The sequence below is a fragment of the Pocillopora damicornis genome, chromosome 2 (assembly GCF_964200805.1).
Source record: "Pocillopora damicornis chromosome 2, jaPocDami1.2, whole genome shotgun sequence".
In the NCBI taxonomy this organism is placed as follows: Eukaryota; Metazoa; Cnidaria; class Anthozoa; order Scleractinia; family Pocilloporidae; genus Pocillopora; species Pocillopora damicornis.
Genome location: NC_142671.1, coordinates 35,618,594 through 35,645,106, shown reverse-complemented (window position 1 = coordinate 35,645,106; position 26,513 = coordinate 35,618,594). Strand labels below are relative to the sequence as shown.

At 38.9% G+C, this 26,513-nt stretch overlaps 4 protein-coding genes across 8 annotated transcripts; all 4 read left to right on the top strand.

Moving 5' to 3' along the window:
• Positions 1-1,010: 1,010 nt before the first annotated feature.
• On the top strand, positions 1,011-8,571 carry LOC113668077 (uncharacterized). Of its 3 annotated transcripts, XM_089197473.1 has the most exons (9): positions 1,432-1,529; positions 1,707-1,779; positions 2,615-2,716; positions 2,871-2,943; positions 3,062-3,088; positions 3,345-3,388; positions 3,962-4,015; positions 4,629-4,857; positions 4,951-5,761. In XM_089197473.1, the coding sequence occupies exons 1-9, from the start codon at positions 1,462-1,464 to the stop codon at positions 5,574-5,576; spliced, it is 1,296 nt and encodes a 431-aa protein (XP_089053599.1). In that variant the 5' UTR covers positions 1,432-1,461; the 3' UTR covers positions 5,577-5,761. The 3 variants fall into 3 exon arrangements, with proteins under 3 accessions (XP_089053600.1, XP_089053601.1, XP_089053599.1); XM_089197474.1 differs by lacking the exons at positions 1,432-1,529; positions 1,707-1,779; positions 2,615-2,716 and adding an exon at positions 1,011-1,128; XM_089197475.1 differs by lacking the exons at positions 1,432-1,529; positions 2,615-2,716; positions 2,871-2,943; positions 3,062-3,088; positions 3,345-3,388 and adding exons at positions 1,048-1,128; positions 2,148-2,218; positions 8,150-8,571 and having other exon boundaries at positions 4,951-5,284.
• Positions 8,572-11,219: 2,648 nt separating this feature from the next.
• Positions 11,220-14,003, top strand: LOC149051057 (uncharacterized). 3 transcript variants are annotated; one of them, XR_016183969.1, is made up of 8 exons: positions 11,220-11,383; positions 11,547-11,619; positions 11,735-11,761; positions 11,991-12,034; positions 12,347-12,403; positions 12,513-12,566; positions 12,877-13,102; positions 13,194-14,003. XR_016183969.1 is itself a non-coding variant. In XM_089197472.1 (7 exons), the coding sequence occupies exons 3-7, from the start codon at positions 12,023-12,025 to the stop codon at positions 13,220-13,222; spliced, it is 378 nt and encodes a 125-aa protein (XP_089053598.1). In that variant the 5' UTR covers positions 11,546-11,619; positions 11,735-11,761; positions 11,991-12,022; the 3' UTR covers positions 13,223-14,003. The 3 variants fall into 3 exon arrangements, 2 of the variants coding, with proteins under 2 accessions (XP_089053598.1, XP_089053597.1); XM_089197472.1 differs by lacking the exon at positions 11,220-11,383 and having other exon boundaries at positions 11,546-11,619; XM_089197471.1 differs by lacking the exons at positions 11,220-11,383; positions 11,547-11,619; positions 11,735-11,761; ... (1 more) ...; positions 12,347-12,403; positions 12,513-12,566 and having other exon boundaries at positions 12,964-13,102.
• Positions 14,004-15,925: 1,922 nt separating this feature from the next.
• On the top strand, positions 15,926-20,057 carry LOC149051056 (uncharacterized). The gene is made up of 6 exons (XM_089197470.1): positions 15,926-16,131; positions 16,366-16,444; positions 17,523-17,549; positions 17,939-18,054; positions 18,396-18,582; positions 19,264-20,057. Exons 1-6 carry the CDS (start codon positions 16,060-16,062, stop codon positions 19,887-19,889), a joined length of 1,107 nt encoding a protein of 368 aa, XP_089053596.1. The 5' UTR covers positions 15,926-16,059; the 3' UTR covers positions 19,890-20,057.
• Positions 20,058-21,381: 1,324 nt separating this feature from the next.
• LOC113668088 (uncharacterized) lies at positions 21,382-24,693 on the top strand. The gene is made up of 8 exons (XM_089197469.1): positions 21,382-21,712; positions 21,858-21,930; positions 22,048-22,074; positions 22,332-22,375; positions 22,944-22,997; positions 23,125-23,178; positions 23,551-23,779; positions 23,859-24,693. The coding sequence occupies exons 1-8, from the start codon at positions 21,641-21,643 to the stop codon at positions 24,482-24,484; spliced, it is 1,179 nt and encodes a 392-aa protein (XP_089053595.1). The 5' UTR covers positions 21,382-21,640; the 3' UTR covers positions 24,485-24,693.
• The last annotated feature ends 1,820 nt before the right edge of the window (positions 24,694-26,513 follow it).

Sequence of the window (26,513 nt, the reverse complement as noted above, 5' to 3'; positions counted from 1 at the left end):
GGCTCAGTCATATGCGAACGGTCCTACCCCCCCTTCCCACAGAAAGGTTTTCCTCTATACTGAAGTATATTCGTGCAGAATATGAGGAAGCGAACCTCAGAGCTCTGATGCTCTGCCATTGAGCCACAGGGACTACGGTGAGAGGGGCCCATTACGAAGTTCAGATAAGAAGTAGTTCTTGATTATCAAAAAAAATCTTCCTGTCAGAACTGTGAAAAATGTAATCGAAACAGTATGGAGAATATGCCCACTAATTTTAGGGTGCGAATGATCCGTCCTGAGACGAAGATCGTGAGAAAAATCGAAATCGGAGCCCATTTCTCTATCATTACCGGCCTTGAACATTGGTTCAGGTCGAAAGACTTCTGAAATAAGTGGCGTTATCGGCTTTTTTCAAAACGGTTCCTTTTCACCCCACATTTAATGTGGCCCCTGAATTGAACGATATATTTACCATCATGAGAGCTTGAATCTTTTCAATAACGTGGTTGCTGAGGCAAATTTGTTAGTTTTAATTTATAAGTTCTTCCACATGTCAAGCAAAGAAATCAGTGTTTAATACGGTTTAACTGAGGGACATAATTGAGCGAGCACACTTGATGAAAATAATAAAGAAAATTAGAGATTGAATAAATTATTTATCTTCCCTCCGGCACAGAGATATCGTTACTAAAAATATGCTCAGGAATCATTAGCGTGAGGTCACATTCGAAAGCAGCGCGCAAAAAGAGGCATCAGTGCGTTTGTCTCATACTATCGTCGTCATTTATCGATGCATGATTTCATTTCGAAATTGTACTACATTCGTTTTGAAAAAATATTGCCAGTTTAAATGTCATTCAGAATTGGACAACGTCTCTGTATAAGATGAAAAGACTTCCTTTTGGAATAAGTTCTTGACAAATTATCATTAATATCAGTTGTTTAGTCTTCCATGTCTTGCCGTTTTTTCTCCTTTGGCTGAGGCGTAAAAAAATAGTTTTGTGTTTAAAACGTTCTCTTATAAATCTGTTCAGGCGTTCAATGAATAAAGAAAAGGAAGCCAAAATGTTCCGATTACTTTTTCCATTGAGTTGCGTTTTCATCTTGGGTTTTCGTGCAACCTCACAAAGCAAATCAAGCAAACAGGTAAATATACTTTTATTGAGTCACGACCAAAACTTGGGGTGACGTCTCGTACTTTTGTGAACGACTAAAATTCTTATAATTTCAATATTTATAGCTAGATTTAAGATTTCGCGGACCTTTACTTATTCATCTAAATACAGTAAAGGTTTCTGCGGAAGGAAAAGAAAACCAAAAAGTAAACTGAAAAACCAAATAATTTAGCTAAGCGGTAGGTTTTGCCGTTTTTTCTCGTTCATGTCAACAATAAACAAACATTTTGCATTCAAAGTGTTCATTTCATTTCGTTTTCTTTAATAATAACGAAACATTTCTGAGAAGGAGAAGCAACTAAACATGTTCCGCTTACTTTTTGCGTTTAGTTTCGTTTTTGCCGTGAATTATAGTGTAACTGCCCTGGCCAGGTCGGTAAGTTTACCTCTGTTTTTGTTATTCGATATCACGGAAGCACATTCCGTTTCGTAGATTGTGAAAATTTTCCTAACCGACATTGCTTCGTTTGATTCATGTCGAGGACTAGCAGTTCTAGTCGGTATGGAAATCGTAAATTCAGAAGTTGGTCGATGTTATCTTTTTTCCAGGATTCTGCGAACGGAACACAACAAAACAAGTGTGGAAAGACGGATCCAAAAAAATGTCACTACTGTCGCGACGGTATGGTCGAAAGCGATTAAAAGTTTTTCACGAATCAATTTTTTTCTGGCGTTTTACACATTTTATATGCTGATATGACGTTTAAATGTTGGCGAAATATTTTTTCCTTCATCTTCAGGATAGAGACGGTCGGGATGGTCAAAATGGTGCAAGATAATTTATCAGTTTATCACTCACGATTCCGACATATTTTAAAGACAAATCTTTCAATTGTGCAATACTCCAATATGTTTCGTGGTGCCTAGGTAGTTATTCAAAGGCAACAAAAACAATTATCAATTTCCACGGACTCAGTCCTTGTCCAAGAAATATTTTATCGAAGACTAAAGACTCGCAAAAAAAATATTTTTTCCTCTTTCTTTACTGATGTATCCAAGGTCCGCAAGGCGTCCAGGGCATTCAAGGTCCACCAGGCGTCCAGGGCAGGAAGAGCCCTTGCGCGCAACGGTGACTCGTCAATTCTAGTGCGACTGATGTCGGCAGATCGATTCTAAATGAACCAGCGTGACCTGTACGTCACGCTTTCCTTATCAAAAATTGTCGAACAGTATAAATCATTGTATTCCTTCAGTGACACCGGGGGACATGAGATCTACATACATTTATACAAACAGTAATGGACATCGTGTGTTTTCGCCAATCAAATGCGCCATTCAAAAGAAAAGGTTTGGTGTATGACAAGCGAAAAATCAGACCTCTAAATAAACAAAACATGATCATATCAAATTGTCTAAGCCGCTCTCATGCCGTTTTTTCACGTTCTAATGAAATGCAAATATTCAACTAACTTTGCATTAAAATGCTCACGTCTTGAAACTCTGTTTTTATTCCAAAGAAACTTTCAGGAAAAGAAGAGGAAATGAAGATGTTCCGATCATTTCTTACCCTAAGCTTCGTTTTTATCCTGGGTACCTTTGCAATCTCAAAGAACCAATCGGTAAATGGGAATTTTTTGTCAGTGAATGTGAAGGCATATCGTCCTTTGTGGATGAATACATGTTCTTTAATATTCATGCTGAACCCGGCAAGTTTATTGCTTAAAATCGTGCGCTATACAGTTTAGAGTCGTACCACGATCTCCCTTTTTTTAGGGTTCGAAGAATGGAACACAGCAAGTTCAGTGTGGAAAGTCTGTTTTGAAGGACAGTTGTTCCTGCCGCGACGGTATGAACGTATCACAACTTGCTGAGTTTGATATTGTGCCCAAGTGGAATTTGCTATTTCTTGTTATTTCATATTTTTCTTTTACATCAACGATCTTTTTTCACCCTTGTTTTTTCAGGTAGAGACGGCAGAGATGGCCAAAACGGTATGGAATAACCGAGAAAAATGTTGGATAGTTAAGTCGCACTTTAAAGTTTTTTTTGTAATAAACACGGAATCACTTAAACAGCCATAACTGGGTGAGAGCGTTCTACCAGCAATGCATAGTCAAGACTGAGAGTGCGCTTGTAGACGGCTAGATATCTCCAAAAGGATAGTTGGAATGCTAAAATGTTTCTCGAAAATATCTTATGCTTCATGAAAGTCACTCATAACAAATATTGTCTTGTCTTTTATTGAAGGAAAAGTAGGCCGCGATGGACGCGACGGGAAAATGGGAACAAAGGTTGGTGTAAAGATATGACCAAAGAAATGAATGACAAAAACCACAACCCAAAACGGAAAAAAGAGAAAAAAAAGATGAAGAGAATGTTCTATCAAATCACAAACCGCTTTCAAACTAAAGGAATATTGTTTACAGAGTTCCGAATTCGAGTTGAATCATATGTATATTTTGGGCAAATTTACCGATGAGCTTAATTTTATTTGTAGAGACTGAAACAGACTCCTCACGAGTTACATAGACGTTATTTGAGCTAAGAAGTGAAGCAATAAGACCGCTGGGTATTACAAATATATATCCTTAAAATTTTGACGATCCTCTCTCCTCGTGTTGAATGATTTTCTACAAATCAAAAGCGACAGTAAGGAAAAGTGTCTAAACTTCAATTTTCTTAAAGCGTCACCTAGTACATGTATAGCATTTTAAATATACCTTTTTGAATAATATATTTTGGGGTGAAAAAGGCGAACAAGGTCTCACTTGATTTTTATCTCCAAAGCTCATAATTTTTTTGTATCATTGATTAGTAATTATTATCTCAGTCACAAGTTTTAACGAAAAGTTTCTTCTTTTCAGGGAGATAAAGGACAACGAGGACCGAAGGGAAACGACGGAATAAACGGTTTAAAGGTTGGTGTTTAAATTTCTTACAAACTTAACTTCAAAACCACAGAAAGGACAAAATAATAGAACTTATTTGTAGAAGCAACAAGAAGTATGATTGTGATGTAATATTTCTTGTTCAATACTTAGAGAATCAAAGGGGAGCAGGGCTTTCATGGGAAAGATGGAATAAATGGAACAAAGGACAGTCGATGATTTTTCCTAAGAAACCTCAGAACAAGTTCTTGAGGTTTTTTTTTAATGAAAATCTTAGTTAACTTATCTGCCAAACAACAAAACAACGAAAAAATTTTTTTTTTCAAAATGGAGAAAGAAGCAAAAAAGGAGTCCCTTAGTTGGGGGAACTCATTAGGCGTTCCACAAAAAAAAAACCAACTGAAAAATGGCAGAAAAAAAAACAGTCCTCTGGTTAAAGGTTTAGCTATAAGGTTTGGTAAACCGTTGCCATTTAAAAGCATTGTCGTTACTTAGTTGCAAGTAAAATTCTGTGTCTACTGTCGCACCACTACCAAAGAGTTCTGTGGCCATCGCTCAAATATCTACTAAATCGATTTCTATAGTGTACCAATTTTTTTTTTGTTATTCATGAATTGAACACTTTGAGTTTCTATTTTTTCAGGGTCAAAAAGGTGAAACCGGTCCAGCTGGTAAATCACCACGAGGTGCCATCAAGTTTGGTGACACCGCTAAAAAATGTACTCTGCGAACTGCTGGCACCGTTCGTTACAATGCTTCCCAAAATGCTTTGCAGCTCTGCGATGGAAGCGCTTGGTTGCCACTTGTGACTGGAAAGAAAGGTCACGTGGCTAGCAGACCTGGCCGTCACTGTATGGAGATCCTAAAATCAGGTTAAATTATGATTCTTTGAGGTTTCGAATCTGATTGAGCTTTGAAAGATATTAAGAGACCATCTCAAATAATATTAATGGTCTTTTTTTCAGGTAGCAGTGATGGTAGCGGACTTTACTGGATCGATCCAAACGGAGGTTCGTCAAGTGACTCGTTCCAGGCTTTTTGCGACATGGAGACTGATAGTGGAGGTTGGACACTAGTTGCCACGAAGGTGTCCCCAAGCTTCGTCTTCGTCACAACAGCATTCTCTGCGTCAGCGGCAAAAACCACAGACGCAGATGCAGCAAGTCACATTCACCCTGACATGGGGGCCTGGGAGGAGGTCTTGTTCCGGTTTCATGACCTCAATACTATCCGAGTAATTTATGACAGGAAGGCAGGCGCTCCAAATAAGGACAAAACAGACTTTGACAAGTTCTTGATGGGAACAACTTATAGTACACACAAGAACATCCACGGGTTTTACAAGTACAGCCCAGCAGATCAAAATAAGAGGAATCCTTCTTCTGGTTTTGCCACAATATCCAAGCTGGTCTTCTATTCTAGACACGGAATATCTGAAGTGCATACTGACTCAGACAAGTGGATTGACATGTGGAATGAATCTGACGTCTCAAACAACTACGTTACTTCCGACGACAGCCGCGCGCGCGGTACCAAGTGTATCGCGGGCTACTGTTATCTGAATAAACCAATCTGGGTAATGGTGCGATAGAAACAAACTGTTGTTGAAAACAAAGGAAAGGCGCTGTTAATTTTCTGTAAGGTGTTGGGATTTAAAAAAAAAAAACTATGTAAAGACAGTCAAGCTTTGTTGTAGTTGTACCAAGCGTTATGAAACGGTATTGGATATTGTAAGCTTGGTGATTGGATAAGGAGAATAAATACTGTTGAAACATTCCCTTGATTCTAACAAAGATCAACTTCAGTCCATTTTTATTCATATTCGGCTTTTTTTCAATATGGGATTTTTTGCCTTTAACTGTTATCTGTTGATAACGCGTTTACAAAATATCTTTTTTCAGTCTTATGGAAACTGAGTCCAGGAATAAAGTTTCACACTTTCCAGAAGCCGAAATAGAGAGAACGTCAATAAAGTAAGAGGTTTTTCGATCGACCACTTTAAAATCATATTCGTGCCTGGCATTTATAGCTAAAACACCACTTAGATGAAAGGGGTACGCATAGTATTTGATTCATCGCCCGATCAGTGTCTGACAACTTTTCGGGCAGAGGCCCATATTTGTAACGAGTTTTAAGTAGCGGTGAAAATGAATGATAGTCTCCCAAATGCCTTGTTTCATGCTTAAGGCTGGTGACCTAGTGGTTATTTCTTGTATTGTAACATTTTAAACACAGTTTTTACTGTTTACGGTTTCTTTTCAACATATAATTGAAATTTTGTCAAAAATTTGGTTTGTCTGAGTAAACTTCTGCTCAGAAAGGTTTCTTTTGTACATGTGGATGTAAGCAAGCACATGAAAGCACTGACAAGAAAAATAATGCATTCGTATCCACGGATCATAAGTTTTGGGTGCCCTGTGCAGAAAACCCGCTTTCCTTAACACTCATGGCACGAGGCCACGAAATGCGGCTCTGTTTCGTGTGAGGGAAACTCAGCGGATTGAAGCCTACATTTCCTTGAGCAAATGTCTCCTCGGTATGCAAAGGTTTTTAAACAGAAGAGGAAGTTTCCAAGCCATATGCGCAGATTTTCCCGGCATTCATCTATCGCTGAAGAAGAGTTCGATATCTATCGTGAAAAGTTTGAAAACCGAAAAAGATACTTTGGATGTGATTCCACCATGGAACTTTGCCACTCGCGTTAACTTTCAATTTTGCGCGCACGTACGACAACATCAAGCCTCAACTAGTCACATGGCAATACGTGTTTACCACTTAAATCTCTCTAACTACCTGATTAGCAATGAATTGTTTTCTCCGGGCCATGCTGGACTGTTAAGCTTCTGTAAAGTCCTCTGTCGTTCTGTCAAGGGCGTTTGGCGAGAATCAGTGCATGTTTCAGATGTCTATAATCATTTAGTGAAACTGTAGAGATTAAAGGAAAGCAAAACGCTCATTCCACTGAAACTGGACTTCTTAATAATCTCAATTGGGATAATGATTTACTCTCTCAGCATGAACCGGAAATATTATAAAAGGTGTGGTTAAAGCTAGAGTGCAAAGATGTTCTTTGCGTTTGGCCTAACCTCGTTGCTAGTGTATGGTCCCTCGTCATCCCGAGCCAGTTAAGGAGATATAGGGAATGACTTAGGGTTTGAACTTATCCTAATCTAAATCTTCGCGGACACTTTCGGGAACTACAAAACGGACTCTCAACAGTGAAACCCACGCACCGTACACACACGCAAACGGAAAAAACAAAACGTTTCAAAAATTTGCTAGATGCATTCGTCGCTATGTTTACGCCTGAGGCAAAAATTAATGCCACGCCCCTTTCGAACAATGCCGGTGGGCAAAAGCAGTCAAGATCTATTTCCTTTTAAATATGATCTGTTGCCCTTTGAGGGTAATTTAATCTTATTTATCCTCTCGTGAGCGTTCGAAAAGAATCAGCTATTTTACTCAGATGTTGAAAATCATGTGATGCAACGAAAACGAAATATTAGAAAGATGAGGAAAATTATTCATTCAGATGGCTTCTGTGTTAGCAAATTTCGGATTACAGTATAATTAATTGTAGTTACCTTTGTAGAAATAGTGCGTGAGCAAAATTAGCTCTTCAATGTCATGTTACACACATACCCGTATTTAGTTTGACCTAGCTGTTGACCAGAACGTAAACAATACATCACGCAGTTAACCATTATTAGGTATACATTACTAACGATAGATGATAGATGTGATCAGTCTTTGCTGGGACAGGTTTTTCTTTGAACGACGTACTACGAAACAAGCAGTGGCCGGGGATAGTAGATCAGGAAAGCTAAAATGTTCCGATTACTAATTATATTGACCTCTGTTGTTGCCCTGAGCTCTTGTTCAACCCCACAGAATAAATTGGTAAGTTTGATTAAGTTGTGCAATATATTAGGATTGCAGAGCACAAAATGTTTTTTCTTTCAATTTTATGTATTAATGACTGATTTCGCAACTCTTCTCATATATTAAACAGTTTGGTCTGCATCTTACGTGTGGATTAGAATTTAGGGTTCTTTTCATGTAACACCTTATAGTTAAATCAATCGTCAATACCATCCGAGTTATTTAAAACAGGAAGGCAGGCGCTCCAAATACGGACAAAACAGACTTCGAAAAGTTCTTAACGGGAACAACTTACAATACGATCAAGAACATCCACGGGTTTCACAAGTACAGTCTGGAAGATCAAAATAAGAGGAATCCCTCTTCTGGTTTTGCCACAATATCCAAGCTGTACTTTTATTCAAAATACGGAATATCTGAAGTTCATGATGGCACAGACAAGTGGATTAACATGTGGCATAGTGCCCAAAGCTCAAACAACTTCGTCACTTCCGACGACCGCCTTGCGCGTGGTACCAAGTGTATCGCAGGCTACTGTTATCTGAACAAACCAATCTGGGTGATGGTGCGATAGAACGCGCTGTCAAGTTTCTACAAAAAACAGACAACAAAGCTTTGTTGTAGTTGTATCAAGAGCTAACTGGTATTGGATAATGTAAGCTTGGGGATTGGATAAGGAGAATAAATACTGTTGAAACATTTCATTGGGTTTAACCAAATGTTCGGCGGTATTACGTTTTAAATCACATACCGGTTAAATTATGTGCCATCTGGTTACATCAAAAAATCAGGGAAAACGCAGTTCTTTCAGGGATTCTTTTGTTTGTTTGTTTTTTTTTTTCAATTTGGTTGAGTCGAACCCAACTTCAACTTTAATGAACCCGAATCATAATCCTACAGGAAGAATTGAATGCCTCCAAAGCGTTCCTTTTTTATTTTTTGGTACTGTGAATCGATTGATAACGAGTTTACAAAATATCATGACAAAGTCTCATAAAAATTGAGGGTGTCCTCATTTCTGAAAGCATTCATCTTCTTGGCATACAACAGTTTTAACGTTGAGAAAGAAACTTAGATAAGCCAGTTGCTAAGTTTTAGTCTTTAACGTTTATTCATTTAAAGTCTGAAAACAGCCAAGGATATGTTATTGGCAACTAATTCATTGTATGGCATAATTGGCATGAGGGACAATTCCTTAAAACTCTGATTGGTGCAGGACTACAACAGTGATGTGATCTGATTGGTGTGATAGACATGCTCTAATAAGCAATCTGATTGGTGCGAGAGACATACTGTAATGAGCAATCTCATGCGCGCGAGCAACATACCACTCTGTGAGGGAAAAAACTGAAAAAAAGGAGGCAGCTGGTAAGAAATCTCTAAATGCAGTTGATCACATGAATGCAACCCAAACCAATTAAAGGCCAAAAGCGACGGAAGAGAAGACCTGGGTTGAGTTAACAAAATGGCGGCCGCGTAGATGTATATTTGAAACCGACTTTAAGTTAAACTCTAAAGCTAAATAATACTGCTGCGAGGAGAATCTCTAAAAAAGAAGTGATAGAAGATAAGTGATTTTTTTCAGCGGGAATTATGTTCACTTGCCAAGTGAGTCACAGCAATGTTGGGGTTCCACGATGAACCGTGATCTCAAGCCCCCATCCTCGAATTAGAAAAGATGAGCCAAGTATAAGAGTTCAAGAACGAAAGGCACCAGTAAGCAGCCATTTAAAAAGGGTTGCGAGGCGTTTTTATGCTACCACTTTAAGAGCCCTTACACGCAACGACGACTCGTTAATTCTAAAAGTACAGATGCCGGCCAGGCGGTGTGCGCACTCTGATTGTGTTGCATCATGGTCGTAAAACAAAAAGCGAGTCATTTGCATCCTGTCGCGGTCGAGTGAACATCTCCGGAGAAGACTTTTGCCTCCAAATTCGACCAAATTCGTCACGCTCAACGTTTGATAAAAAACGTATAGAGTGTCAAATATACTTAAAGAATAGGTAATACCTAGAATGAGGTTTTGAGAAACGCATCTCTAGAGTTATTTTCTGCGAGAGAGACAGTATACTTGAAAAAAAAAAAAAACAAAATCGCGCGCATACATGAAAATATTACCTTTTGTAACACAGTCTCATCCAGCTTAGCCAAACCTCAAGAACATACAGATGGGGAAATGACACCTTAAAACTAACCCTAATTATCACATCGCAAACGAAATTCATTAAAAGATATCCTAATAACAGCTAAGCTTTCAGGTCAGAAGATTTAAAAGCGCAAGCGAATGGCAGGAGTCGCACAAGCCTATCAAAACCCTTTAACGATCGACTGCCTTTTGCTTTCCGACTTACCCGGCGTGTCACCGTGTGCATTGCAGAGTTATTCATTGGTCAAGTGCGGACTCTTTTCATTGCTCTAGTTCAACTGTCCTTCATTCAACGATCAAGATAATAACTTTACCATACAAGACTCGGGATTAGTTAGTTTGCTTTTACTAGGAAAGTAGATTTACATTTCAATTGAGTATACGATAGTAACGCTGAGTAATGTAACAATAGACCTTTTCTCGGCCATAATCGGTCTCAAACACTAGCACTTAGAATGCGAGAAACACATGCACCGTTGGAGAGTGTTTGTTCAGAGCTGTCAAAGAAGGATCAAGGCGGCCATCCAAATCTTTGAAAGGCTCCAAACTACGACGTACCTTAAATTTGACCTTCTCGAAAACCGGTCTCAAATTGCATACTAAAAAAGCCGTGATTGCGTTTCTCCTTGAGAACCATAGAATACGCGACAAATACGTACAAAAAATACTTTCACCCATTTAGAATAAATCAGATTATATTTGCATATGGTAAAAAGAAAAATGAACGGTCTAACTGTTACGGAATGTTCGGTCAAAATCTGCCGATTTCTGCTGCTTTCACCCCATACTGAAAATGGAGCTACCACAATGCAACGCAATCGGAGTGCGCACACCGCCTGCGTACATGCGTGACCTTTGCGTCACGCTATCCTTATCAAAAACTGTCGCATAGCATCAATCATTGTATTCCTTTAGTGGCACCGGAGACATAAGCTTTGTAAATATTTATACAAACAGTAATGTATATCGTGTGTTTTTGTTGGTTTTACTTCTTTTCTCATTGGAAGATATATTTCCTCGTCGTGGAAATATGTTGAACCAAATTAGCTTAGAGAGATATCGCCGGTCAAGTGCGCCATTCGAAAGCAGAGGTTTGGAGGATGAAAAGGGAAAAAGCAGACCTCTAAAACAAACAAACAAGAAACGATCATAACAAATTGTCTGAACCGCTCTCATGCCGTTTTTTCGCGTTCTGATGAGATGCAAATATTCAACTAACTTTGCATTCAAACTGCTCGTGTCTTGAAACTCTGTTTTTATTCCAAAGAAACTTTCAACAAAAGAAAAGGAAGCCAAGATGTTCCGATTATTTCTTGCCTTAAGCTGCATTTTTATCCTGGGTACTTTTGCAGTCTCAAAGAACCAAACGGTAAGTGGGAATATTTTGTCAGTAAATACGAAGTCGTATCGTCTCTTTGTGGATGAATAAATGTTCTTAAATATTTATGCTGAACCCGGCAAGTTCATTTCTTAAACTCGTGCACTACACAGTTTAGAATCGTACCACGTTGATCGAGAACCTCCCTTTTTAGGGCTCGAAGAATGGACCTCAGCAAAGTCAGTGTGCATAGTCTGTTTCGAAGGACAGTTGTTCCTGCCGCGACGGTATGAACGTATCACAATTTGTTGAGTTTTAAATTGCACCCGAATGGAATTTGCTATTTCTTGATATTTCATATTTTTATTTTACATCAACGACCTTTTACACTTCTTTTTTCAGGTAAAGACGGCAGAGAGGGTCGAAACGGTATGTAATAGTTATAGTTAAAAGGTTTTTTGTAATAAACAGTGAATTACTTTAACAGCCATAGCTGGGTGGGAGCGTTCTGCCAGCAATTCATTGTTAAGAACAGAGTCCGCTTGTAGACGACTAGATATCTCCAAAAGGATAGTTAGAATGTTAAAATGTCTCTCGAAAATATGTTATGCGTCATGAAATTCACTCATAGCAATTATTTTCTTGTCTTTGATCGAAGGAAGAGATGGCCGCGATGGACGCGACGGGAAAATGGGAACAAAGGTTGGTGTAAAGATACGAACAAAGAAATAAAGGAAAAACGCCACAACCCAAAACGGAAAAAAGGAAAGAAAGATGAAGAGAATGTTCTATCAAATTGCAAACCACTTTCAATCTAAAGGAATATTGTTTACAAAATTCTGAAGTAAAATAAACGCGTTGGAGTTGAATCATATGCATATTTTGGGAAAATTTATCATGTTGTATGATTTTCTACAGGACAGTAAGGGAAAGTGTTTAAAACTTCAAACTTTCTTAAAGCGGCACCTATTGTATGTAGGGTATTTAAGAAACACTTTTAAAATTTTATTTTAGGGTGAAAAAGGCGAACAAGGTCTCAGTAAAGAAAGTGGCGGAAAAAATGCTGTCAAGGTGCGTGACTCACTTGATTTTTATCACCAAAGCTCACAATTTTTTTGCAACACTGATTAGTAATAATCATCTCAGTCACAAGTGTTAACGAAAAGTTTCTTCGTTTCAGGGAGATAAAGGAGAACGAGGACCGAAGGGAAACGACGGAATGAACGGCTTAAAGGTTGGTGTTTAAATTTCTTACAAACTTAACTTCAAAACCACAAAAAGGACAAAATAATAAAACTCATTCGTAGAAGCAACAACCACGATAATTGTCCTCTGGTTAAAGGTTTAGCTATAAGGGTTGGTGAACCGTGGCCATTTAAAAGCATTGTCATGACTAAGCTGCAAGTAAAATTCTATGCCTACTGTCGCGCCACCACCAAAGAGTTCTGTGGCCATTGCTCAAATATCTTCGAAACCGATTTCTGTGATGTGCTTCGCTTTTTTTTTCATCATAAAATGAACACTTTTAATTTCTACTTTGTCAGGGTCAAAAAGGCGAAACCGGTCTGGCTGGTAAATCACATGGTGCCATCAAGTTTGGTGACACCGCTGAGAAATGTACTCTGCGAAGTGCTGGCACCGTTCGTTACAATGCTTCCCAAAACTCTTTGCAGCTCTGCGATGGAAGCGCTTGGTTGCCACTTGTGACTGGAAAGAAAGGTCATGTGGCTAGTAGACCTGGCCGTCACTGTATGGATATTCTAAAATCAGGTCAAATTATAATTCTTTGAGGTTTCGAAGCTGATTGAGCTTTGAACGATATTAGGAGGCGATTTCACATGATCTTAATGGTCTCTTTTAGGTGGCAGTAATGGTAACGGACTTTACTGAATCGATCCAAATGGAGGCTCGACAAGTGACTCGTTCCAGGCTTTTTGCGACATGGACACTGAGAGTGGAGGTTGGACACTAATTGCCACGAAGGTGTCCCTAAGCTTCCTCTTCATCAAAACAACATTCTCAGCGTCAGCGGCAAAAACCACAGACGCAAATACAGCAAGTCACATTCACCCTGACATGGGGGACTGGGGAGAAGTTATGTTCCGGTTTAATGACGTCAACACTATCCGGGTTATTTATAACAGGAAGGCAGGCGCTCCAAATAAGGACAAAACAGAATTCGACAAGTTCCTGAAGGGGACAACTACCGCGATAGCTAAGAACATCTACGGGTTTTACAAGTACAGCCCGACAGATCACAATAAGAGAAATCCCTCTTCTGGTTTTGCCACAATATCCCAGCTGGTCTTCAATTCAAAATACGGAATATCTGAAGCTCACGATGGCTCAGACAAGTGGATTGACATGTGGGATAGAGCTGACAGCTCAAACAACTACGTCACTTCCGACGACAGCCGCGCGCGTGGTACCAAGTGTATCGCGGGCTACTGTTATCTGAACAAACCAATCTGGGTGATGGTGCGATAGAAACAAACTGTAGTTGAAAACAAAGGAAAGGCGCTGTTAAGTTTCTGTAAGGTGTTGGGATTTAAAAAAAAACTATGTAAAGACAGTCAAGCTTTGTTGTAGTTGTACCAAGTGTTATGAAACGGTATTGGATATTGTAAGCTTGGTGATTGGATAAGGAGAATAAATACTGTTGCAAAATTTCCTTCAGTCTAACAAAGATCAACTTCAGTCCATTTTTATTCACATTCGGCTTTTTTTCGATTATATGCGTTTCAGTATGGGATTTTTTGCCTTAACTGTTATCGGTTAATAACGCGTTTACAAAATATCATGTCTCTAGTAGTCTTACGGAAACTGAGTCCAGGAATAAAGTTTCACACTTTCCAGAAGCCGAAATAGAGAGAACGTTAATAAAATAAGAGGTTTTCTGATCGACCACTTTAAAATCATATTCGTGCCTGGCATTTGTAACTAAAACACCACTTAGATGAAAGGGGTACGCATAGTATTTGATTCATCCCCCAATCAGTGTCTGACGACTTTTCGGGCAAAGGCCCATATTTGTAACGAGTTTTAAGTAGCGGTGAAAATGAATGATAGTCTCCCAAATGCCTTGTTTCATGCTTAAGGCTAGTGGTTATTTTCTTGTATTGTAAAATTTTAAACAGAGTTTTTACTGTTTACGGTTTCCTTCCAAGATATAATTGAAATTTTGTCAAAAATTTGGTTTGTCTGAGTAAACTTCTGCTCAGAAAGGTTTCTTGTGTACATGTGGATGTAAGCAAGTACATGAAAGCACTGACATGAAAAATAATGCATTCGTATCCACGGATCATAAGTTTTGGGTGCCCTGTGCAGAAAACCCGTTTTCCTTAACACTCGTGGCACAAGGCCACGAAATGCGGCTCTGTTTCGTGTGAGGGAAACTCAGCGGATTGAAGCCTACATTTCCGTAAGCAAATGTCTTCTCGGTATGCAAAGGTTTTTAAACAGAAGAGGAAGTTTCCAAGCCATTTGCGCAGATTTTCCCGGCATTCATCTATCGTTGAAGAAGAGTTCGATATCTATTGTGTTCGAAAACCGAAAAAGATACTTTGGATGTGATTCCACCATGGAACTTTGCCACTCACGTTAACTTTCAATTTTGCGCGCACGTACGACAACATCAAGCCTCAATTAGTCACATGGCAATATGTGTTGATCACTTAAATCTCTCAAACTACGTGATTAGCAATGAATTGTTTTCCCTGGGCCATGCTGGACTGTCAAGCTTCTGCAAAGTCCTCTTTGCCGTTCTGTCAAGGGCGTTTGGCGAGAATCAGTGCATGTTTCAGATGTCTCAAATCATTCAGTGAAACTGTAGAGATTAAAAGGAAAGCAAAACGCTCAGTCCACTGAAACTGGACTTCTTAATAATCTCAATTGGGATAATCATTTACACTCTCAGCATGAACCGGAAATATAATAACAGGTGTGGTTAAAGCTAGAGTGCAAAACTGTTCTTTGCCTTTAGCCTGACCTCGTTGCTAGTGTATGGTCCCTCGTCATCCCGAGCCAGTTAAGGAGATATAGGGAATGACTTAGGATTTAAACTTATCCTAATCTTAATCTTCGAGGACACTTTTGGAAACTGCAAAAGGAACTCACAACAGTGCAACCCACGCACCGTACATACACGCAAACGAAGAAAACAAAACGTTTCAAAAATTTGCTAAATGCATTCGTCGCTATGTTTACGCATAAGGCAAAAATATTGCCACCCCCTTTTCGAACAATGCCGGTGGGCAAAAACAGTCAAGATCTATTTCCTTTTAGATATGATCTGTTGCCCTTTGAGGGTAATTTAATCTTATTTATCTCCCCATGAGCGTTCGAAAAGAATCAGCTATTTTATTCAGATGTTGAAAATCATGTGATGCAACGAAATATTAGGGAAAGATAGGGAAAATTATTCATTTAGATGGCTTTTGTGTCAGCAAATTTCAGATAACAGTATAATTAATTTTAGTTACCATAGTAGAAATAGAGCGTGAGAAAAAACAGCTCTTCAATGTCATGTTACACACGCATATCCGTATTTAGTTTGACCTAGCTGTTGACCAGAACGTAAATAATACATCACGTAGTTAACCATTATTAGGTATACATTACCAACGATAGATGATAGATGTGATCAGATCTTTGCTGGACAGGTTTTTCTTTGAACAACGTACTACGAAACAAGCAGTGGCCGGGGATAGTAGATCAGGAAAGCTAAAATGTTCCGATTAGTAATTGTGTTGACTTCTGTTGTTGCCTTGAGCTCTTGTTCAACTCCACAGAATAAATTGGTAAGTTTGATTAAGTTGTGCAATATATTAGGATTGCAGAGCATAAAATGTTTTTTCTTTCAATTTTATGTATTAATGACTGATTTCGCAACTCTTTTCCTCATATATTAAACAGTTTGGTTTGCATCTTACGTGTGGATTGGAATTTAGGGTTCTTTTCATGTAACACCTTATAGTTAAATCGATCGAGAATTCTGAATAGTGCATTTTAATTGTTAATGTTGATTACCGCAGGACTCTGGAAACGATGCACAACAAAATCACTGTGGAAAGTCTGATTCAAAGGAATACTGTTGCTGTTGCTGTCGCGACGGTAATTACTGAACAGATGACGGAACAATACAACATTGAAATAAAAAGTCGGTTTTCACAATGATGACAACTTTCAAAAAATAACCTTCTTCATACCGTATAGCATTTGATGACATCTATGGACTGATTAATTGCCAAAGGTTAACTTTGCTGATCATTTCTTCTGGAGTCAAATTTCTGAGCTAAATTAGTTTCAGTTCATGAGTTAGAAATGCGTGCATCCGGGACAGAAATAGTCTGCCACTTTGGCTTTATTTAAGTTTGTTAAAAGCAGTTCCTTAAATCTTTAATATAAGCCATTTAACCAAAGTATTTGTGTCGCTATAGGAGATATGTTCAAATAAAATATCCACAGTATCGCAGAGTCAGTTAATTATGTTACTTATGTTATATATATATATATATATATATATATATATATATATATATATAACTGCAGACAGTACTGTTTCGGCCTTCTGGGCCTCATCAGTGCAGTGCTGATGCTAGGATGGAGGTAAGGCAATAAAGTTACCCCAAGTGATCTCACACATGTGGGATCACTTAAGCCATGCCAGAGTGCTCAAACTAGAAAAACTAGTGAGCATGCATAATGATATATATATATATATATATATATATATATATATATATATATATATGTTGCGATAGGGGGAAAAACAGAGAGACTATACTTTCATCCCTACAAGCCTGTTTCGTAAAATATGTATATATATTATAACTGCTTTCAATAAAGACTCTAGAGGATTCCACATGACAGGACGGATAATGCATGCACTGTAAGTACCTCCCGTTGTTCCATACAAAGCCTTAGAAAAGTTTTCTAAGGCTTTGTATGGGACAACGGGAGGTACTTACAGTCCACGCGTTTTTCCGTCCTGTCATGGACAGGATAGTAAAAGGTGATGTTGTCTTTTTGTGATGATTAATTATTAATAAACCCCTCCTATCAATTTTTTTGCATAAGACGCATGCCCAGGTCCTGATGGTATCCCTTTAATAGAGGTTCCATCGTGTACGAATTCTTCACTTCCAGGTCACTTCTGATTGATAAGATTTTTTTAAATTTTATCTTTCAGGTAGAGATGGTCGGGATGGTCACAATGGTACAAGAATGTTTTTTTTAATCGGACAGTAAATGATTTTTTTTCTATTTTCCTATAATGATTAAGAAGCGTATAACTGAATGAAAATGTAAGGTCGCACGGATAGTATTTGGCCAGAAGACATGGATAACCTAAGCTCAGTTCCAACGTATTTTGTCCTATCATTTTTTCTCGCAAAAGAGATGTCTAAGATCGGCGACACAGGCTGTAAGTCAACCCGTTATCCTATGTCTGGCCAATCACACGTCAGTGTGAACGGAGCTATGCCGATAATATTATTTTATTTCAGTCGAATTCATCCCCGTTCTAGAACTAGTTCTACCCCGCCGACAACCAAGGATATTCCAAAAAAATCAGCATCGCATTATCCTTTTTCCTCTGTTACTAAGGTATACAAGGTATTCAAGGCATCCAAGGTATTCAAGGCATCCAAGGTATTCAAGGCCCGCAAGGCGTTCAAGGTAAAGATGGCCGCGACGGAAGAGACGGGAGAAACGGAGCGAAGGTTGGTAAAAAAATAATTATTATTAAAATGAAAAAAGGAAAGAAGAGAGAGAAAGAACGTCCGAACATTTGGTTTGAGTGAGAGTCTAAGCTCTTGCATAGAAAATCATATGAAATTAAGATCTATAATAATTATATTTCATATCTCATAATTTAAGTGAATCAGCATCTTTTTTTTTAAGGGGGGGAGGGGGAGGGGTTATTGTTGAGGCCAAGTATCCATTTTCATGGCCGTTTACGACTCTTTGTCATAATCTTTCTCTCAATTTCTTCCAACCAACCCATTTTTGTCGACATAAATTTAACTTTACGAAACTGTTATTCGCACGTTTTTGCTTCGAGGGTGAAAAAGGTGAGTCTGAGTCCGCTGGAATATGTGCAAGGAGTATCGCTGGTGCTGTTCGCTATAATGCTTCCCAAAATGCTTTGGAATGGTGCAATGGTAAAGCTTGGTTACCGGTGGTGATTGGCGGGAAAGGTCTCGCTGCTAATGAACCGGGACGTCATTGTCTAGATATTTTGAAGTCAGGTGAGTTTGAGATAAAGCGTCCTTGTAACGAGAAAATAGAGAACTACGAATTTTTCCCTTCATTGTAACACATTTATAGTTTAGTCTAGGTTTTAAACTGATTTATGCTTCCTGCCCGCTTAAAATAAATAAACCGCCGATGTACGCTCTGTTTTCTGGAAATACAAGAGGAAACCAATAGGTCTCTGGGAACTCTCGTTGCCGATTATTTGTGAGCAACTAAATCAACTTACGTGAAATCTAGAAATCCTAATTTATTTTCAGCAAAGGTCGGGGCAGACTTGCGGCGTAATCCTCGACTCAAGAAGAGTCTAATTTAAACTGTAAGGTGTAACAGGGATTTATTTAGGCTTTCTTTCTGAAGGGTTCACTCACATGAAAACATGTCTGCACCTCAATAAAGTAATAGCATATAGTAATGATTTAATTTGGATATCTGTCAATTATCACACACATGCCACAGTTCGTGGGAGGGATACGGGCTGGAAAACCTTTGCAGTCTGGCAGCTGAAAAAAAGAGCTTCCAATCTGGCCTGTAATTGCATGTAGACACCCCATATACAAGTGTCGTTTGTCATCTAATCTTCAGTACTGGAACAATAATCAGTCAGACAAATTGCATCATATAATTTATTCCGGAGGGAAATCGATTTCTCGTTTAATCACTTTTTATTCTTTCAGGTCACGGTCGTGGTAACGGACTTTATTGGATCGATCCAAACGGAAGCTCGACAGATGACTCATTCCAAGCTTTTTGCGACATGGAAACCGAGGGCGGAGGCTGGACACTAATTTCCACCAAAGTGTCCTCAAGCTTCATCTTCATCAAAACAACGTTCTCAGCATCAGCAGCAAAAACTACAGACGCCGATGCAGCAAGTCACATCCACCCGAACATGGGGGACTGGGAAGAGGTCATGTTCCGGTTCAGTGACGTCAGCACCATCCGGGTTATTTACAATAGAAAGGCGATCGCTCCAAATAACGACAAAACAGACTTCGATAAGTTCTTATCGGGAACAACTTACAATCAAAACAAGAACATCCACGGGTTTTACAAGTACAGCCCGGCAGATCAAAATAAGAGGAATCCCTCTTCTGGTTTTGCCACAATATCCAAGCTGCACTTCTATTCAAAATACGGAATATCTGAAGTTCATGATGGCACAGACAAGTGGATTAACATGTGGCATAGTGCCCAAAGCTCAAACAACTTCGTCACTTCCGACGACCGCCTTGCGCGTGGTACCAAGTGTATCGCAGGCTACTGTTATCTGAACAAACCAATCTGGGTGATGGTGCGATAGAAACAAACTGTAGTTGAAAACCAATAGAAGGCGCTGTCAAGTTTCTGTAAGATGTTAGGATAGAAGGGTAACTATGTAAGACAGCAAAGCTTTGTTGTAGTTGTATCAAGAGCTAAATTGTATTGGATAATGTAAGGTTGGTGATTGGATAAAGAGAATAAATACCGTTGAAAACATTCCCCGCTTTAACCAAATTTTCGGCGGTATTACGTTTTAAATCATATACCGGTCAAGTTATGTGCCATCTGATTAAACCAAATCAGGGAAAACACAATTCTTTCAGGGATTCTCTTGTTTTTCTCAGTTTAGTTGAATAGAACCCGACTTCAACTTTAATGAACCCGAATCATAGTCCTACAAGAAGCACTGAATGCCTCCAAAGCGTTCCTTTTTTTTTTTTTTTTTCGGTATTACAAATCGATTGATAACAAGTTTACAAAATGTCATGACAAAGTCTCAGGAAAATTGAGGGTGTGCTATATTTCTGTGGGCACACATTTTCTCAGCATACAACAGCTTTAACGTTGAGAAAAAAAAATTTCCAATAACGGTTATTTATTTGAAATCTGAAGACAGCCAAAGATGTTTTACTGGCAACTCAGTCATTGTATGGCATGATTGGCATGAGGGGCAATTCCCTGACACTGTGATTGGTGCAAGAATACACTAATGCGGCATTCTGATTGGTGCAAGAATACACCAATGCGGCAATCTGATTAAAACGAGCAACATACCACTCTGTGGGGAAAAGAAACCCTCAAAGAAGGAGGAAGCGGGGAAGATACCTCTGAATCCAGTTGATCACACAAATGCAACCCAAACTAATTAAAGGCCAAAAGCGACGGAAGAAAAGATCTGAGTTGAGTTAACAAAATGGCGGCCGCGCCGATGTATCTGTGAAACCGACTTCAAGGAAATCTCTAAAGCTAAAAATTCTGCTGCGAGGAGAAACTCTAGAGAGTAGCGATAGAAGAAAATTGACCTTTTTCAACGGGAATTACGTTCACTTGTTAAGTTACAGAAATGTTTGGCTCCACGATAAACCGTGATCTGAAGCTGCCATCCTCGAATTGGAATAGATGAGCCAATTATAAGAGTTCAAGAACGAAAGTCACCAGTAAGCAGCTATTTAAAAAAGTGGTGCGAGGCGTTTCTATGCTTTAAGAGCCTCGCACGCAACGAAGACTCATTAATTCTAAAAAGACCGATGCCGGCAGATCGATTCTAAATGAACCAGCGTGACCTGTACGTCACGCTATCCTTATCAAAAACTGTCTTATAGCATAAATTATTGTATTCCTTCAGTGACACCGGGTATATGAGCTCTGCATATATTTATACAAACAATAATGTAATAATAATAAATAAACTGTCACAATAAACTGTCTTATAGCATAAATTATTGTATTCCTTCAGTGACACCGAGGGATATGAGCTCTGCATATATTTATACAAACAATAATGTATATCGTGTGTTTTTGTGAAATACACTGACGGAACGAAATTGGCTTTGGGAGATATCGCCAGTCAAATACGCCATTCAAAAGGAAAGGTTTGGTGTGTGAAAGACGAAAAGCAAAAAATCCACACAAAGAAAAAAGATCATAACAAATTGTCTAAACCGCTCTCATGCCGTTTTTTCTCGTTCTGATGAAATGCAAATATTCAACTAACTTTGCATTAAAATGGTCACGTCTTGAAACTCTGTTTTTATTCCGAAGAAACTTTCAGGAAAAGAAGAGGAAGCCAAGATGTTCCGATTATTATTTGCACTAAGCTTCGTTTTTATCCTGAGTACCTTTGCAGTCTCAAAGGACCAATTTGTAAGTGGGAATTTTTTGTCAGTAAATACCAAGACATATCGTCTCTTTGTGGATGAATAAACGTTCTTAAATATTCTTGCTGAACGCTACACAGTTTAGAGTCGTACCACGTTGTTCGAGCTAGATCTCCCTTTTTTTTTTTCAGGGTTCGAAGAATGGAACACAGCAAAGTCAGTGCAGAAAGTCCGTTTCGAAGGACAGTTGTTCCTGCCGCGACGGTATGAACTTATCACAACTTGCTGAGTTTGATATTTTGCCCAAATGGAATTTGCAATTTCTTGATACTTTATGTTTTCTTTCACATTAACGACCCTTTTTCACCCTTATTTTTTCAGGCAGAGACGGCAGAGATGGCCAAAACGGTATGGAATAACCAACAAAAGTCTTGGATTGTTAAGTCGCACTTTAAAGGTTTTTTTTTGTAATAAACACTGAATCACTTTAACACCTATAATTGGGTGAGAGTGTTCTGCCAGCAATGTATAGTTAAGAACAAAGTGTGCTTGTAGACGAGTACGTTTCTCCGAAAGGATACTTGAAATACTAAAATGTCTCTTGAAAATATCTTTTGCTTCATGAAATTCCCTCACAGCAAATATTTTTTTGTCTTTGATTGAAGGAAAAGATGGCCGCGATGGACGCGACGAGAAGATAGGAACAAAGGTTGGTGTGAAGAAATGAACAAAGTATTGAAGGACAAACACCACAAGCGAAAACGGAAGAAAAGAAAAGAAAGATGTAGAGGATGTTCTTTCAAATCACAAACCGCTCTCAAACTAAGGGAATATTGTTTACAGAATTCTGAATTAAATAACCGCGTTGGAGTTGAATCATATGTATATTTTGGGCAAATTTACCGATAAGTTTTTAATATTTTTAGAGACTGACAGACTCCTCACGAGTTACATAGACCGACGTCATTTGAGCTTAGTAGTGAAGTTATAAGATCGCTGAGTATAATAAATACACTGAATATTTTGACAATTCTCTGTCCTCATGTCGTATGATTTTCGTCAGATCAAAGAGGACAGTAAGTGAAAGCGTCTAAAACTTCGAACTTTCTTAAAGCGGCACCTATTGTATTTAAAAGATACTTTTTTAAAATTTTATTTCAGGGTGAGAAAAGCGACCTCACTTGATTTTTATCACCAAAGCTCGCAATCTTTTTGTATTATTGACTAGTAATTATCATTTCAGTCACAAGCTTTAACGAAAGGTTTCTTCTTTTCAGGGAGACAGAGGAGAACGAGGACCGATGGGAAACGACGGAATGAACGGTTTAAAGGTTGGTGTTAAAATTTCTTACCAACTTAACTTCAAAACCACAAAAAGGGCAAATGATAAAACTTATTCATGGAAGCAACAACAAGTATGATTGTGATGTAATATTTCTTTTTGAATATTATACTCAGGGAGTCAAAGGAGAGCAAGGCTTTCATGGGAAAGATGGAATAAATGGAACAAAGGTCGGTCGATGATTTTTCCTAAAAAACCTCACTTCGAGTTTTTAAGGTTTTTTTTATGAAAATCTAACTTAACTTATCTGCCAAACAACAAAACAGTAAAAGAAAAAAAAGGAGAAAGAAGGAAAAAAAGCAGTCCCCTTGTTTAAGGGAAGTTTAAATGAAACCAGAAAAAAAACCCTCACCTGGTAAACCGTGGCCATTTGAAAGCATTATCACCGACTTAAGCGAAAGGAAAATTCTGTACCTACTGTCGCAACTCTACCACAGAGTTCTCTGGCCATTGCTCAAATATCTTCTGCATCGATTTGTAAGATGTACTTCGTTTTTAATTTTTAATCATGAAATGAACACTTTTAATTTCTATTTTTTCAGGGTCAAAAAGGCGAAACCGGTCCGGCGGGTAAATCACCTCAAGGTGCCGTCAAGTTTGGTGACACCGCTGAGAAATGTACTCTGCGAACTGCTGGCACGGTTCGTTACAATGTCTCCCAAAAAGCCTTGCAACTCTGCGATGGAAGTGCTTGGTTGCCATTGGTGATCGGAGGGAAAGGTCACGTGGCCAATAGACCTGGCCTTCACTGTATGGATATCCTAAAATCAGGTGAGATTATTATTTTTAAAGGGTTTGAAAAATGCTTGAGCTAAAAAAAAAACCAAATCATCTTAATGCTCTGTTTAAGGTGGCAGTCGTGATAGCGGACTGTACTGGATCGATCCAAACGGAGGCTCGACAGATGACTCGTTCCAGGCTTTTTGCGACATGGAGACTGAGGGTGGAGGTTGGACACTAGTAGCCGCAAAGGTGTCCCCAAGCTTCCTAATCATCAAAACAGCATTCTCAGCGTCAGCGGCAAAAACCACAGACGCCGATGCAGCGAGTCACATCCACCCCAACATGGGGGACTGGGAGGAGGTCATGTTCCGGTTCAATGACGTTAATACCATCCGGGTTGTTTACAACAGGAAGGCAGGCGCTCCAAATAAGGACAAAACAGACTTTGACAAGTTCTTAATGGGGACAACTTACAATACGATCAAGAACATCCACGGGTTTTACAAGTACAGCCCGGCAGATCACAATAAGAGGAATCCGTCTTCTGGTTTTGCCACAATATCTAGGCTGTACTTCTTTTCAAAATACGGAATATCTGAAGATCATGGAGGCACCGACAAGTGGATTGACATGTGGTATGGTGCTGACGGCTCAAACAAATACGTCACTTCCGACGACCGCCGCGCGCGCGGTACCAAGTGTATCGCGGGCTACTGTTATCAGAACAAACCAATCTGGGTGATGGTGCGATAGAAACAAACTATAGTTGAAAACAAAGAAAAAGCGCTGTTTAGTTTCCGTAAGGTGTTGGGATGTTAAAAAATGCTATTTTGCGAAAGCTAACCAAACTGTGTTGTCTTAGTAATAAAAGCTAGTAAGAAGACTTGATACTAGTTTCGATCATTATAAAGGATTATCATAATCTTGGGTTGACGCTTAAAATAAATATTTTTAAAGATACAGATATTGACCTGTCGTGTCTGATCGTGCCTAATGCAAAGAAACGTTTCCAAAACGACACTGTCGAAGTCGTCCCACTGAAGGAGGGAAAGTTACTGTCATAAGAACACATTGAGCCTCAGTTTGCACCGGGTCCACTGCAATGCAATTTCTGAGCATCTCAGTGATTGCACTTTTGTTGCTTAATTGTCTTGTGTATATTTCAGCGATGTCACCCTCTGAAAGGCGTAATTCTAAGGTATGAGTTCTGTTTGATAACACAATAGAAACTAGGAAAGTGTGGAATATATCACCCTCCACTTTTTAGCAGTAAAACCTGCATCGATTGAGGCTACAAGATTGCACTCGGTAGGAAGTAACGCCCTCAGTGAATTCCTATTCGGAAACTGGACACTCGGGTTTCGCTGTAGTTTTACTTTCGTTATCATGTTCATGCAGAAGTATGTACACCAGACCCGCTGTGTTAACTTAAACTGGGGCATGCCTTAAAAAAATATTGTGCTTGTGGAAGGTTGGAAACCATAGACTCAAAGCTCAGCTTAGCTCAAGTTGATTACTGATTATGATTGGAGAGATTTCTCAAGGAGAACCGAACACTAATGGTTTACCGGTGAAATACATGTCAGATGTGTATGGCAGTAAAATTAGTCGCTAAGTAGTCTTCTCTGCTGAATGTTCTCAAGCTAACATGATTTTTTTCGCCAATTTAGTTGTCTTAACACTAAGGAGACCAATGAATTCTGGTAAAAAATTCGCAAAGCGTAAAAAAGACAACATTGACGAAAAATCCAAAAGTTTGTGAAACTTTGCCCACTCAGTAGTTAACATGCATGGGGCTACATCATGCCACCGTCTGTCATACTGTGTTCACGTGCAAAATCTGTCAACAGTCACGATTATCTATGTACTGTTGTATGTCCTAACGCTCCATGTCGCATTTGTAATCTTTTTCTCCCTTTCATGAGCTCTTGATAGGAATCAGTTATCACTGCGACAGCGAATCAGCTAATGACCTGGTGCGCAGAGGAGCGTGCAGAAAACGTACCAGCTTTAAATTGGAAAATTCCCTTTTGACAGCCACCTAGTAAAACTGAATCTTTGAGTAGAAGCAAAATTGTGAAAGTAAACATTCTTTATAAGATATTGTCGATGCTCAGTTGTCAAATGAAAGCCTTAATCCGACAGAGAGTAACCCATCATGGTATATTTTATCACAGGGGACCCTCGAGCGTGACAGAAGAAAAAGAACTTGGGATTTCGACTGCCCACATATAATCCTGACTTAAATATCAAACTACTTAAAGTGATTATTTTGATGGACGACTCTAGTTTTTTTTCTGTTTGTCTATTTGTCTTTGTGTTTTTTTAGGTTTGCTCAAATGCAACACACCAAACTCGGTGCGGAAATTCGTGCTTCACTGATTATATTTGTCGGGATGGTAAGTAACGAACATAGATCAATTTTTCCTTTTTCGTCTGTCAGTTGTGTTTCAGTCATTATTCAAATGCAATGTTGTAACAATAACTTTTTATAGACTGATCTCCTCTTCCTATTACTTAGGCAGGGATGGTAGAGATGGCCGAAACGGTAAGAAAAACGAACAGCAAACGAACTCGTCATATGTGCAGGTCCTCCGTGAAATTAAGGGTCGTGTGGCTTAATTTTGCATATTTGTTTTAAAATTCCTTCTCGAGTCCGAGAGTAAATTCGCTTGTATTCTAATGAAATAACACAACTTACACAACTTTGCAAACTGAAAAGCAAATGCAGTGGGAATTATGTTCACTTGAAATCACAGAAATGTTGGGGTTCCACGATAAA